The sequence below is a fragment of the Trichomonas vaginalis genome, chromosome VI (genome assembly GCF_026262505.1).
Source record: "Trichomonas vaginalis G3 chromosome VI, whole genome shotgun sequence".
Taxonomy (NCBI): Eukaryota; Parabasalia; order Trichomonadida; family Trichomonadidae; genus Trichomonas; species Trichomonas vaginalis.
The window spans coordinates 4,191,271-4,205,018 of NC_067208.1; the positions used below are offsets into that span (position 1 = coordinate 4,191,271).

General features: G+C 34.8%; 7 protein-coding genes and 1 pseudogene across 8 annotated transcripts, besides 1 other annotated feature; 3 read left to right on the forward strand and 5 right to left on the reverse strand.

The window, feature by feature from the left end:
- Positions 1–195: 195 nt before the first annotated feature.
- TVAGG3_0803190 (peptidyl-threonine phosphorylation) lies at positions 196–1,347 on the reverse strand (the record flags this gene model as incomplete). Its single annotated transcript, XM_001309139.2, has 1 exon — positions 196–1,215. One exon carries the CDS (start codon positions 1,213–1,215, stop codon positions 196–198), a length of 1,020 nt encoding a protein of 339 aa, XP_001309140.1.
- Positions 1,348–1,977: 630 nt separating this feature from the next.
- On the reverse strand, positions 1,978–2,508 carry TVAGG3_0803210 (uncharacterized protein; the record flags this gene model as incomplete). The annotated part of the gene is made up of 1 exon (XM_001309138.1): positions 1,978–2,508. One exon carries the CDS (start codon positions 2,506–2,508, stop codon positions 1,978–1,980), a length of 531 nt encoding a protein of 176 aa, XP_001309139.1.
- Positions 2,509–2,648: 140 nt separating this feature from the next.
- Positions 2,649–4,361, reverse strand: TVAGG3_0803200 (YVTN repeat-like/Quinoprotein amine dehydrogenase family; the record flags this gene model as incomplete). The annotated part of the gene is made up of 1 exon (XM_001309137.1): positions 2,649–4,361. One exon carries the CDS (start codon positions 4,359–4,361, stop codon positions 2,649–2,651), a length of 1,713 nt encoding a protein of 570 aa, XP_001309138.1.
- Positions 4,362–4,405: 44 nt separating this feature from the next.
- TVAGG3_0803220 (PQ loop repeat-containing protein) lies at positions 4,406–5,178 on the reverse strand (the record flags this gene model as incomplete). Its single annotated transcript, XM_001309136.1, has 1 exon — positions 4,486–5,178. One exon carries the CDS (start codon positions 5,176–5,178, stop codon positions 4,486–4,488), a length of 693 nt encoding a protein of 230 aa, XP_001309137.1.
- Positions 5,179–5,705: 527 nt separating this feature from the next.
- Positions 5,706–8,533, reverse strand: TVAGG3_0803230 (structural constituent of cuticle; the record flags this gene model as incomplete). Its single annotated transcript, XM_001309135.1, has 1 exon — positions 5,706–8,522. One exon carries the CDS (start codon positions 8,520–8,522, stop codon positions 5,706–5,708), a length of 2,817 nt encoding a protein of 938 aa, XP_001309136.1.
- Positions 8,534–9,459: 926 nt separating this feature from the next.
- On the forward strand, positions 9,460–9,636 carry TVAGG3_0803240 (protein of unknown function, DUF4106 family; the record flags this gene model as incomplete). The annotated part of the gene is made up of 1 exon (XM_051247441.1): positions 9,460–9,636. A coding segment is annotated over one exon (177 nt), but the record flags the coding sequence as incomplete, so codon positions are not given.
- A 393-nt stretch (positions 9,637–10,029) lies between these two features.
- On the forward strand, positions 10,030–11,382 carry TVAGG3_0803250 (annotated as a pseudogene). Its single transcript has one exon. A coding segment is annotated over exon 1 (1,353 nt).
- A 395-nt stretch (positions 11,383–11,777) lies between these two features.
- Positions 11,778–13,748: part of a mobile genetic element that runs on past the window's edge.
- Positions 12,853–13,451, forward strand: TVAGG3_0803270 (uncharacterized protein; the record flags this gene model as incomplete). The annotated part of the gene is made up of 1 exon (XM_051247442.1): positions 12,853–13,451. A coding segment is annotated over one exon (599 nt), but the record flags the coding sequence as incomplete, so codon positions are not given.

The following is a 13,748-nucleotide window of genomic DNA, read 5'->3' on the forward strand; positions in this document are numbered from 1 at the left end:
ACCTCTAAATCCAAAAAAACTTCAAATGAGATTACATTACAGTCTTGTCATGATTTCATATAATTCGTTCATTTACCATTAATATCTTACGAATAATGCTAAAAGGCTTATTAGATATGTCAAAAACGCTGAATACGTGTAAAGATATTATTATATTTTAATAACAAACAAAAAAACATGAAATAATTTATATTTCTATATAACAAAAGCATCATTCGACTTTTTCTCTTCTTCCTCTTCTTCTGCTTGAGGATTTATTATATCGACTGAAGATTCTTTCTTTTTATCAAGCCATTTCTTTTTGTTGACCTCATCAATAGGGAGAGCAACATCAAAGTACTTATCCTTGATGATTTCTTCAAAAGTTGGCCTTTTTGTAGGATCTTTATTTAAAATTGATTTCAAAAGTCGAACTACATCAGAATTTTCATCAGTTCCTTCAGGGAATGTTAAAAGTTCTGTTGTAAGTAGGTTAGTAACTGAAATTGCCGTATTAGCCGCATTCTGACCGTGGCAAGAGTCAAGATTGAATGGAAATTTCTTAAATACCGAGTAGTATAGCGAAACTCCATACGCCCAAACGTCTGCAGGCTTTGGAGCAAAAGAGTCTTGGTCGCATTCTTCTGGAGATAAAAAGGCAGGGGAACCCATTGTATCGTCCAACTTTTGATTCTCGTCTGATAGTGCAGTTGATACTGAAAAATCTGATAAAACAAATTCCGTATCCGAAAAAACGAGAATATTTTCTGGCTTAATATCGCGATGAACGATATTCAACGAGTGTAAATAACGCAAGCTCTCGGCTATTTCGAAAAAGCAGATCGGTATCATATCTTCTGTAAACTTCTTCGCTTCGATCATATCTTGCAAAGTTCCACGCTCTGCATATGACATTAATATGATAATAGCGTTTAGTATATCGTCTTCTATAACTTCTTTAGCGTCTAATATATATCTATGATCAACTGCAGCCATAATTTCAATTTCTCGTTGAACAGCAACATATGGCGGATCAACGTTTTCTAGAGTTTGTCTAAGTAGTAAGCCTTTATCATATATCTTTGCAGCAAGTATTTGGTTGGTTTCTGTATTTTTTGCAAGAAAAACGTTCGATCTCGAGCCTTTTCCTATTTCTTTAATCAAAATCCACTCAAATATTTGTATTTGTCGATCAGCAGCACACTCATTAATCACGTTTGTCAAATTCCCATTCATTCTTGAGGTATTTGCTAAACGTGGATCATCTTCTTGCTTGTGATCTGAAAATAAACCTAATTGGGCTACTGGCCTCCTCGCTCCACTTGTTTTTTGAAGTGGCTGGGATTGGAAACAGCCCATAGAGTGCTCCTTACAAAAATTTTAACAATCAAAAGTGTTCAATTCAGATGAAATTATGATTATATGAACGCAAATTATCTATATTTTAAATAATTTTGAGTCACATGAAATAACGAGTTATCAGAAAAAATAATAAAAAGTGATACAATTGAAGTATTCAAAAGTGCCATAATTTTCAAACACTTTACAAATGTAAAAGTCTTCGTTTCATTTTCAATATTCATATAGTGGGAAACAAAATTTCAAAATTAATTTCAATTGATTTTTTATTTTCATTGCAAATAACAGAGAATTATCATTAACTGTCAGTAAGTTATCGATATTATATAAATTTTTTTTGATAAAGCTTTGAAAAGCGAAAAAAATTTTGGAGATTCTTTACTGAATTCTAATCCAGGTAATCGGGAATTCAACAAAACAGTTAAGCATCAATATGGCATGATGTCATTAAAAGAAGACATAAGGAGCTAATCTCAAATTTATAATTTTATTGAAAGAAGGATATTTTATACAATAAAACAAAACAAATCATCAAAATATTTACAAGATAAGATGGGAACTGACTTAAGATGCATTTCTAGTAAGTATATCATCAGAATAAATTATCAATTGAAATGGATTTGTAATTCTCATAAACACTTATTTCTTTACAGTATTTTGGGCCATTTCTAACAAATACTGATTGATTGCAAGCAAAACATCTTTATCAAGAGTGTCTGTAGTGGATACAGTCGAAGTTTTATTGGCTTTAGTATCATATATTTGAAATGTATATCCATTTTCCGTTTTTGTAATTGATAAAATTTTTATTGTCTGCATTAGTAAAATATCGTTCTGAAAATTAGAATAATCCGCTGGAGATATGTATTTTATTTTGTTTTCTGGAGGAATTGTCATGTTGTAAAAGAATCTGAATTGGGGTCTTTTATTATCACTTACAGAAAAGGCCATTGCTAGTTCGTTCCAATATTTTTCAATTGATTCAAGACCAACAACGTCAACATCTGATGAATATTGCGTTTCATCTGAATTAATTTTTTTAAACATGTAAATAATTTGCTGATTTTTCATATAATGACCATAAACTACCGAGCTACATGGCGATACTATATCTGATAAAGAGATTGTATCTTCATTCGCTTCTCGCTTAACAATAACTTTGTTCTCCATTCTTAAAATATGACAATTTACAAGTTCTATGTGCATTTATTACATGATTTCATCAATACAAACTTAGAAATAAAAACATAGTGTTTCATAAATGAAGAAATAATATGAGTTTTACAATAATAAATACAAACATATAAGCTCTAACAATATGATAGAAGTACAGCAAAACTTTCATCGAGAGCAGCTTTGAAATCGAGTAAAATATCGCAATCGATATTTGGATTCGGAGGAATTTGAGTGAATTTCGACACAATTCTAGCAATATTTTTAGCAGCCATATTCTTACACTTCTCATGTTCTATCTTCATAAAGATTGCACTAGATGGCAAAAGGGAAGCAGCAGCCAATAGTCTTTGGGAAAAATGAGAACAAGAATCTCCCTTTATATGGAGAATTACGCCGCCATCTATATCTTCAATCCATATAGGTTGGTTCTTATCATGCGGAAGATGGCTTGTTGGATATCTATGTCCATTAGAATGAAAAGAAACTGTGTAAGAAATATGAATTCTGTTGAGTTCTCTTGAAGACATGACATATTTCGGAGGCAAATGAATATCGCCAACATAATAAGATATGCCTTCAAATATAATATAAATATGTAATGGAGAGATTGTTGAACAAAATGTGATAGAAATATCATAATTAACTTGAATAGAAGTTTCATTAAGAGCAACGACTTCTGTTTGAGCTTCAAATCCAATTGTATCTGAAGTAAGGAATACAGCTATGTCAGGAGATATCAAATCATGAGATTTAATAATAAATGAAGAATCTGTAACATTTTCAATCCAAAAATCTTGTTTTACTGTGTCTTCTTTTTGCTCTTCTGGTGGGTTTGGTTTTTCTCCAAACATAGCTTTCATTTTTGGCAATTCTATTTCTTTTCCATCTGATAATGATTTTCTTAGAGTTAATCGTTCGCGAGTTTTCGAAACATATGACAAAGATGCGACAACTCTAGTGCTCAATGCGTCAACCATTGATTGCATTGATGGTTCAAGTATTTTGATTCCTAATTGATTAACAACTTTCAAATCATCTTCTCCTGTGTTCACAATTACCATATCAAAAGGGTTATTGATGACACAGAAGTCAATAACATTGTCTATAACTTCGGTTACAGTTTCTGAGTCAAATCTAACGTAATATAGCCTGTTTGTAACAGACAATACTGCACAGGCTCTCTCAAATGGATCAATATCTAAAGATTTGATTCTGATGATTTGTTCTGGGAGAGAAACAGATTTAATTTCATCGTCTGCAGAATATAAGTAAATTTGATTGTCTTTTGATGCAAATGCTATGGATTGATCATCGAATATATCAGCACATGTCATGACTGAGTATCCGCCTGGGAGAGTGACAAATTCAATCTCTGTTTGATCTAGATATGTAACAATGGCTACAAAGTTCTCAGAATTTGATACAATTAATGCTTGTGTGGAGTTATGGCTGATAAAATAAGAATCATAAGGTAATTCGTGTTCAAAAATGACATTTTGTGAGGAATCTGTTACTATTAACTTCCCAGAGTTGATAACGAGCATAGTTTGGTACAGGAAAAATGTAATTTGATTCAAATTTATGCCATTTGGAATTGTAATTTTTAAATCTCGAAGATCTTGGTCAGAATCTGTATAAATTAAGAATTGATTTTCGTTACTTTGTATGATATATCCAGTTTCTGTTAATAGAGGGTCAATTGTTGGAAAAATATTATTTATCTGGCCATTAATGAGGAATTTTGGTTTGATTTCATTAATTTTAAGTCCATCAACATGGTTAAAAACGTATCCGATAGACTTAATATAAATGAAATCGCTGCCGATTGGATATAAAGTATTTTTCATTATAAAAAAATGCCAAAAAAAGTAAGTAGTGATTATAACATACAGTAAATACAAACATTTATATATAGTATATTAATGCAATATGAGTAAAATAAATAAATTTTTGATCTAAAATCAAAATTAGTTATGAAAGTAGAGGTTCTGAGTCGCTATTCTCTTTGTCAGATCTAACTCTCTTTGAATTATCGCAAAGGCGCATTTCATGATACCAAAATGCAACTAAGTACATTGAAAGAGCCTGGAAACATGAATTAAAGTAAATGATCCACGTTTTAGCCGACTGCTCATTAATAAGGTAACACATGAAACATCCTAAGATTCCTCCGATTAAATTCAAATGTTGGCCGACCAGAGAACAGCCTAGAGTCGTATGGAGCTTAATGCATTGCTGAAGTTGAGGTATATGCGATAAAATTTGGCAAATAGGTTTGATCAAATCGGTGTATTTTATCGATTTTGGAAATAATTTTGCCAAGACAAGCGGAATAAGTACAATAGGACTAATCAAAATACTCTTTTTGTGCGAGGAATAATATGAAAACTGAAAAAGGAAAAGTAAATGCTGAGCGGTATTTAATGATCCATATAAAAACACTGGTAACCCACTCCCATTGAACAGAGAGTTGAAACACAAGAACGAGGACCCAACGAGTTTAATTATCGTGGAATCAAGAGAAAATCCATTACATGATTTTCTCTTAAAATTCAGAATAAACTGTGGAACATAAACAACAAAGAAACACATGGAAGCTACATTGCCTAGCCAGCATGCTAAACCGTGGGGATAATCGAACCCACAGTCCCATTTCGTTCCCATCGCTCTGTATCGTTATTTTTTATCCAAATTTTCTTAGTCGAACCAACCTTTATATACATGTATGTAGAAACAGCATCACAATCATATTTAGATGGAAAACATGTGCATTCATCGTATTTTTCGGATTTTCCGGAATTTCAATTTCAACATTGATCCTTTGTAAAACCTCATCAATGTTTGATGTGTGTATGTTGTATCAGTTCTTCATTTTGAAAGGATTTGAAATGAAATTTTGATATTTCGAATAATTACACTCAGGAACTGAACATTAGTGTGTATTTTGCTTAATTTATATCAATAATGATGAGGATTTATAGCTACAACCATTGTTTTCATGAAATATGAAATAAATTTGTTTGATAATGCTTTAGTATCATTATTTAACTACGAATTCTGTAGCGTAATCGAATGTTAGATTATTCCCTTCAAGAATGTTCAATATAATATGACATTTATGAAATCAAATTTCGAATATAAAAATAATATTTTAAGTTAATTTAGTATAAATATATATTTTAAAAAAATAATTAGAATACTTCGTTTTCGATCAAAAATTCGGAAACTTCGGATTCTTCTGTATGAGTTAAGTTTAACTTTTGTTGGCAACCTGGATCATCCAAATAACAAGTACCGCAGCAAGCGTAATTAACCAGTTTCTTAGTTTCGCCATCTACTTCGAGTTCCTTCTCCATCAAACCAGATTCCAAAGGAATTCTCATACCAGGGTGATAATATTCGATACAGACAGAATCATCGCCTTCTATGTAAGCTGAATGACAATGCTTGCAGAGAAGTAACTTATTCCTATTGAAGTATTCCTCGTATATCTTCTTAATCTTTTCGAGTTTCTCATCAATATCCTTTCCTTGTTTTGTCAGTGCGTAAACAATGAATGAAATAACATCTCTTTGTGGAGGATGTGTAGATAAAACTAAGCAGTTGTAATCCTTGATCATCTCTGCAAATGCAGATGGTTTCGTTCCTTCATTACTGACTTTCTTGAATGTGTATGAATACAAAATGAAATCGATTTTAAGTCTGTAAATTGCTTTTTCAAGAAGCATTTTGCATTCTTCGATTGATGTCTGTTTAGTCTTGAAGATGGAGATTTCGACATGGTTTTCATCAGCGTTCTTGAATTGGACAGGAATAACTGATGGAGGAAGAAGAAGAGGTATTGTAATTGGCTTCGATTTTGGAACTTTTGTTGTTGAATTTGTCATCTTTGGTTGGATGGAGAAGCATTCAATCAAATAATCCGCAAGAATAGAGTTGACAGACTTGAATAATGTTGCTTCACCTTGTGGCTCGTGATCAGTGAATTTAACAGCGTATTCTTCTGTCTGCAAAACTTGTTCATCAGTAAGAGATGGAGAGTATGATTCGAATAAGTAATAAACAGATTTTCTGATTGTTTTGATGTCAAGTTTCTTTTCTGTATTTTGTTTTTGTGGTTGTTGTTTTTGTTCTTTTTCAGGAACATATGTAGCAAACTTGTCTTCTTTTGTCTTTTGTTGTTGTTGTTCTTTTCCTGGAACATAAACAGCAAATTTGTCTTCTTTCTTCTTTTCTTGTTTCTTTGGTTGTTCCTCTTGTTTCTTTTCTTGTTCTTGTTGCTTCTTTTGTTGTTCTTTTTGTTTCTTTTGCTTCTTTGTTTCTTTCTTTGGCTGTTCTTGTGGCTTTGTTTCTTCCTTTGGTTTCGCTTCTTCTTGTGGTTTTTGTTGTTCTTCTTTTCCTGGAACATAAACAGCAAATTTGTTTTCTTTCTTCTTTTGTGTTTGTTGCTGCTGTGGTTGTTTTTCTTCTTCCTTTGGTTTTTCTTGTTCTTTTCCTGGAGTATAAACAGCAAACTTGTTTTCTTTCTTTTGTTTCTGTTCTTTTGGCTTTTCTTGTTCTTCTTTCTTTGTTTCTTCTTTCTTTGTTTCTTCTTTTCCTGGAACATAAACAGCGAATTTGTTTTCTTTCTTTTCTTGTTTCTTCTCTTCTTCCTTTGGTTTTTCTTGTTCTTTTCCTGGAACAAAATCAGCAAATTTGTCGTCTTTCTTCTGTTTCTTCTTTCCTTCTTTCTTCTTTGTTTCTTCCTTCTTTGATTCTTCTTTAGGTGGAGTGTAAACAGCGAATTTATCTTTATTTTCTTGCTGTTTCTGGTTGTTATTATTATTGTTGTTGTTTTCTGGTTTGTAGACAGCGAATTTGTCCTTCTTCTTCTCTTCTCTTACGTATGGCTGGAATTTTTCTTCTGCTTGTTTGTTCTTTTCTGCAATTTTCTCTTCGATTCGCTTCTGCTTCTCTTCAATGCGAGTTTCAACTTTTTGGACGTTTTCCTGGTCAAATAAGTTTGCTGGCTGGTTCTTTGGGTTTCTGTATCTTGGTCCGGTCTCTTCCTGTGTAGAAACATTCGGTTGTTCCTTGTGCTGCCTTGGAGCGTTCTGCTGGCGAGTTGGAACACGCATTGGAGCGCGTTTCGGAACATTTTCGTTCAAAATGTAGTGAAGAGTTGAAAATGCAGTTTGATTTCGGTTTTCGAATTTCTGGTGTCTCTCTTCGCGGTAAAACTCGGGGTCTTCATCAGGTAGAGCTGTAATAACTGTAGAAGGAATTTCGAATTTTTCCATATTTGGCTTTTTATTGTTATGATACGATGGATTGAATGTTTTTGGATTTTTCTGTGATTTGTTTTCGTTGGATGATTGATTTTGCTTATTATTTTGCGGAGAATTTTGTTGATTATTATTTTCTGTCTTAGGAGCTGGATGTTTTGCCTTCTTTTCGGTGTCTACCTCGACTTCGAGTCCTTCCCAAAATGAAACAGGAACATCCACTGGAACAAACTTTTTCTTCTTCTCTGCTTCCTCTTTCCTCTTTCTTTCCTCTTCTTCGCGCTTCTTTCTGTAGTTAATACGTGGTCTGTTATTCTGTGGTTGGTCCTCGGTGTTATTGGCTGCCTTTGAAAATGTTTTCTGATTTTCAAGTCTTTTCTGAAGTAATTCTTTTTCGTGAGCAATCTTAAATTCGATTCTTTGCTCTCTAGTAAGTGTTTCAGGCTTGGCAGCATAAGATAATCTTCCAAGTCTATCGAGAATAGCATCATCATCACTTTCTTCTTCAATTTCGGATTCTTCTTCCTCGAAATCTGATTGAAACTCATCTAATTTTGTATCGCGATCACAAAGAATTTTGATGAATGCTTCTCTTTCTTCTTCATCATTTCCGAATAATTTGTAGGTGCCGTCATCGAGGGTTGTGAGGGTATATCCGCGGGCTCTGGCATAATTTATGTGTTTATCTGTTATTGGAATTGTTGCCTTAAAGTAAGAAGCCAATCTTTCATGGCGAACATCCATGACAAATTTTGAAATCAACTCACTTACGATATGTGAAATTGCTTGCAGACAAATTGAAAAGCGGTTTCGCATATACTGGGTTGCACAAAATGTATATTGAAAACATTAGGCCGATTTCAAGTAATTTCGGAATCTGAATGTAAGGAAAACTAGGAATGCCAGTGATAAATATATACATCATGGATTAATAAGTGTATTGTCTTAACTATAGAATGTTGACAAGTATCAATTGAATACTGTCAGTGATTTTGAATGGGTATTTTAACTTTGAGTGGCCACATTGAATTTTTGAGGTCGATATTTTTGGCCTATTTTAAAATATTTAAAAAAAAGGTAGTGGGGCTTCCAGGAACTTCGTGCCCTCTGGCCCTGAAGATGTTTAGTATAAATGAAGTTTATATTCAGAGGGCTTCCAGGCACTTCGGGCCCTCTGGCCCTGAAGATGTTTAGTATAAATGAAGTTTATATTCGGAGGGCTTCCAGGCGCGTTGCGCCCTCTGGCCCTGAAGATGTTTAGTATAAATGAAGTTTATATTCGGAGGGCTTCCAGGCGCGTTGCGCCCTCTGGCCCTGAAGATGTTTAGTATAAATGAAGTTTATATTCGGAGGGCTTCCAGGCGCGTTGCGCCCTCTAGCCCATAAGAAATTTTTCCCAAGACCCAAGAGGAGGACCGAACCCCAGCCGACCAGCCGTTGACTTTTTTGTAGAGCACTCAAAATAGTATAACTTTGTCCGGACAAGTAAGGGTCTATCGTCGCTACAGGAAAAGTTACGGGCGTTCCAAGGAAGTATAATTTGAGAAGCCTTTCCCCCTTATAGAATGAGATAGGACGGTTATTTTACAAAACTGACAACACTTTGACCGAGTAGTTTTTTGTGCTGAACAAAAAGTGTCATATAAACATCTGTCAAAAACCGTTTTTTACTTCACTTAAAATGCCACGTAAGCTACGTAAGAATATACGTAAGAGGAAGGGAGCATTGAAACATCCAATAGTAAAACTGACACCACAACAACAGTTGCAACAACAAATGATGAATGACCCCACTATGTTGCAACAAATGTCAAGCAACCCTATGCTTTTAAACCGAGTTATTGGTGCACAGAGTGGAGGTTTAAGAGCGGCACTTTTAGCGAAAATGGCAGCTATGGTGGAGCTGCAGACGGAACAGCTTATAACCCTCAAAGTCAAATGAATTTGAGTTCACTCAAAAATCAAATAACAGATGTCAAAAAGTCAAACATAGACATACAGAAACAAATAAGTGAAAACAAAAGAAACTAGAATATGACAGACACACAAAGAAACTCAATGAGTTAAACGTAGAGAAAAGAAGAAGAAAGAACAACTGAAAGAACTAAGTACAGAGGAATATGCAAAAAGTGTCAGAAAAAGCAGCAGAAGTAGCAAAATGGAACAAGATGTTATAAATTTGAAAAACCATACTACTCAATATAAAGTACTGAAAGATGAAGAAATAAAACAAAAAGCCCTGAAGACATATATGGATAGCGATGAGTATAAAAAAGAAGTTGAAGCAAATGTAAAGGCAGAAAAACTTTTACAGTTGCAAAACCAAACCGTACAGTATGAAAACTTAGCACAAGAAAGTAAAAATAACGACGCAGCCATGCAAAAGGCAATGAAAAGCGCAGAATATATAAAAGCTAATAATGACTGGTTAGATGCCCAAGCCAACGCTAAAGCAGCCCAACTTATAGGGTCAATAAGGACAAAAATACAAGCGGATGAAGACAGTTCAAATGAACTTTAATGAATGCTGACTTTAAGAACGCCTTCGAAGCTTTCATAGTAAGGTGAAACTAGTGAACGACTTCTCATCTGGAAAGAAACTGAAGTCTGAAGGTTTTGACAAAGAGTTAAGAGAAGTAGCACAAAATATGACGAAAATAACAGATGCAGCAACGAGACAGGCAGTTCAAAGTGCCTATGACGCCGTTAGAGCAGCTGTTGTGGAAAGTCAAGAAAAAGAGTTACAACAGACCAAAACAGACCTAGTAAATACTTTCTTAAGAACGAAAAGTCAGGTAGGACATTATGCTGCAGATGGAACATATGTGCCAGCTGGTGGAACTTATATACCACCAAACCTCCAAGAGAAGCACCTGCACCAGGACTACCTAAAACATTTACATCGTCACATGGACACAGACACAGGCATGCACCAAAACCAACACAACAACCAACACAACAACCAACAGTTCAAAATCCAGCACAGCAACCAACAGTTCAAAACCCTGCACAGCAACCAACAGTTCAAAATCCAGCACCACAACAACAACCAACACAGCAACCAACAGTTCAAAACCCTGCACAACAACCACCTCCACAACCAGCACAACAACCACAAACAGAGCAAGGACATAAAAGAAGTAGAGAAAAAGGAAACCAAGAATTCTTAAAAATGCTTAAGGAAGATTATGGTTACCCAGATACTCTTGACTTTAGTGACAGATATAAAGAAGCTATTAGAAAGTTCAAGGAAGGAAATACTGACCCGAACCTATTTAGCTTTATGGTTCAGCATCAAATGGGATATAATCTCAAACCCGGAAAATACAAGCTCGCTAAGGGATATGATTTAATAGCATATCATCCAAATGACATGAATGAATTTACTCCGAGATATTTGGTGTCAGAGCTAAATGATAATTCAACTCTCTTCATGAAACGCGTAAAAAATAGAGACGGAACGAAAGAAGAAAGGTTTATGAGTCCGGATGACTTAGATAGGGAACTTGTTAAAAACGGTCTCGGAATATGAAAATGCCAGCAGATGAGGTACAAGAAACTCCACAGGAAGAAGTTCAGATACAACCAGACATGGAAGAAATAGTTCAGCAACAACAGCTAGAAGAGCCTGAAGGAAACGAACAAATCCCTCCTTTGGAAACTAACTTCACAGAACTAGATGAAGATTTGGAACAGCCGAAAAATCTTGACCCTCAACAAGAGTATGAGGTGAATATGGAATCTTTCCAAGAGTCTAAGAAAAATTCGGCTGACATAGTAGAAGAATATCGAAAAATGTTCGCCGACATACAAAAGACTCCAACATCAGATGAAAATATTCAGCATAGAATGGAAGTACTGAAAGAAAATGTACGCAAATACAATAATCCTTTTTACTTACGACCATATAACGTTCAATCTTTGGCTGAACTCGGTGAAAATAAAAGGTTAAATTTCAACAAAACATATAGAAATGAAACATTGTTTAAAGTTCATTCAGAACCTAACCAATATGGAAACAAACCTACTTTTGTTTCTGCAGACTATGGAACTACAATGAGATGGGGTCATAAAGCTAATCCGGATAGGTGGTTCATAAACTTACAACCTCAATTCCAAGAAGTTGTAGACGCAATGGAAGTGAATGGTGAACCAGATATAGCTGGTATTTTCAGCGGGGCTTTAATGCCATTGAAAGATATGAAAGATGCAGATATTTGGACCAGTATGAAATGAACATGGCTGATGGAAATATAACACCTGACGTTCTAGAACATTTATCTCAAAGAACTACACAGAACCATAGAGATGGTATATTTGGTGAAGAGTTTAGAAAGAAAGTTAGGGAGAGAGAAGGAAGAGAACCTATTGTACATGACCTTGCAAACGAAAGTTTGCAAAATGTCATAAAAACTTACTTTGCAGACAATGAACTGAGAAGGGATGAATATTTAAGAAAACTCAAATGGACAGTACAAATGAAATGTTAGTATTGAAAAACACGTTCCTTGACAAAATAAAACCAACTACAGAAATAAATGACGCAAGACTGAAACGTTGGGTAAAAGCTTTCCCATTCACAAAAGATATTATTGGTTACATGGAAAGAAACCAGAATGGCTACAAAAACATATATTTGGAAACGAGCTTATTCCATATGGACAAGCTCTGTTTGAAGAGCTTGAACCGGAAACTCAGGAAAGAGTCATGCAAACAATAAGCGAAGACTCAAATACAAACTATGACAAAATCTTTCTAGGATATAGGTTACCTGAGGTGGGCGACCAAGGCCCAAAGGCAAAAAGGACATGGGAAATTTACAACATACTAGGTGAACATGAGGCAAAGATGCAACAACTTGAAGCAGAGGGCAAGTTACCAAAAGCGACACCAAAGAAGAGAGAAGAGTAGAACAAAGTGAAAGTAGTGAAGAAGTAACTTCATCTAGTGAAAGTAGTGGCAATGAAGGAAAAAGAAGAGTTAAAAACTCAGTCAGGAAGAAAGTAAAGCTTGGTCCGAGTGGGTTCTATTATGATATATAAATCCAACTATTCTATATTTTTACCCATATGAAATGTACGCCGCTCAGAATATAACGCCAACAGTTTTGGATGCCATGAACGGAAATGTTTCCGAATGGTATAACGAATGCGACAATGCCATTAGAAGGTCAGAAATAGTTCCTGGAACTTACGAATATACAACTGCTGTTTCTTATGGAAACGTAGGTGAGTTTGGAGAAGGTTCTTCAACAACAGTAGATATTGCTTGCGACAGGTTTCATATTATTTCTATTGACAACTCATTCTTATACGTGGAACAAGACATTGAAATAAAACCTTCTGCCAAGTTGTCTGACAAGAAAGGTTGCAATGGAATTTTCTATGTCGGATACCAATATGCTCCAGAAGTTTTCATGGGATATAAGATATATTCTAACTCTGACTTAGTTCAAACAGTAACATGGGCAAACTATGAATGGTTCGCTTTGAGAAACTCAGTACAACCACAAGCTAGAGAACAAACAGACCAGTATGCAAATATTGAGAAAATAAGAAGACTTGACCCTAACGTTCCAGGAGTTTATGTTAACCTTTCTGGACAAACTGCAGCAGCAGTAACCAAAGTAAAACTGAAACTTAGAGTTCCTTTGTCATCTTTCCTCATCTTCAGGTTTTTAAGATACTTGCCAAACGGGGCAGGAAAAATTTCTATCGAACTTACTCCAAGCAAAAATACCTTAGTCATTGCACCAACACAAGACCCATTCAGCATTACTGTAGCTGGAACTGGTGGAGCCAAGTTCTGTGACTTTTGCAAAGACAAAGTTGACTTAGACTTTGGTTTCTCAAACCTCACACTGAAGTAAACTATTATTTCAATGCTGCTGGAGATGCTTGGGACCCAGTTAAGTTCACATGCGAACAGTTTGAATGCAAGAGAATAGAAAGCAGACTTGCAGTCTATATG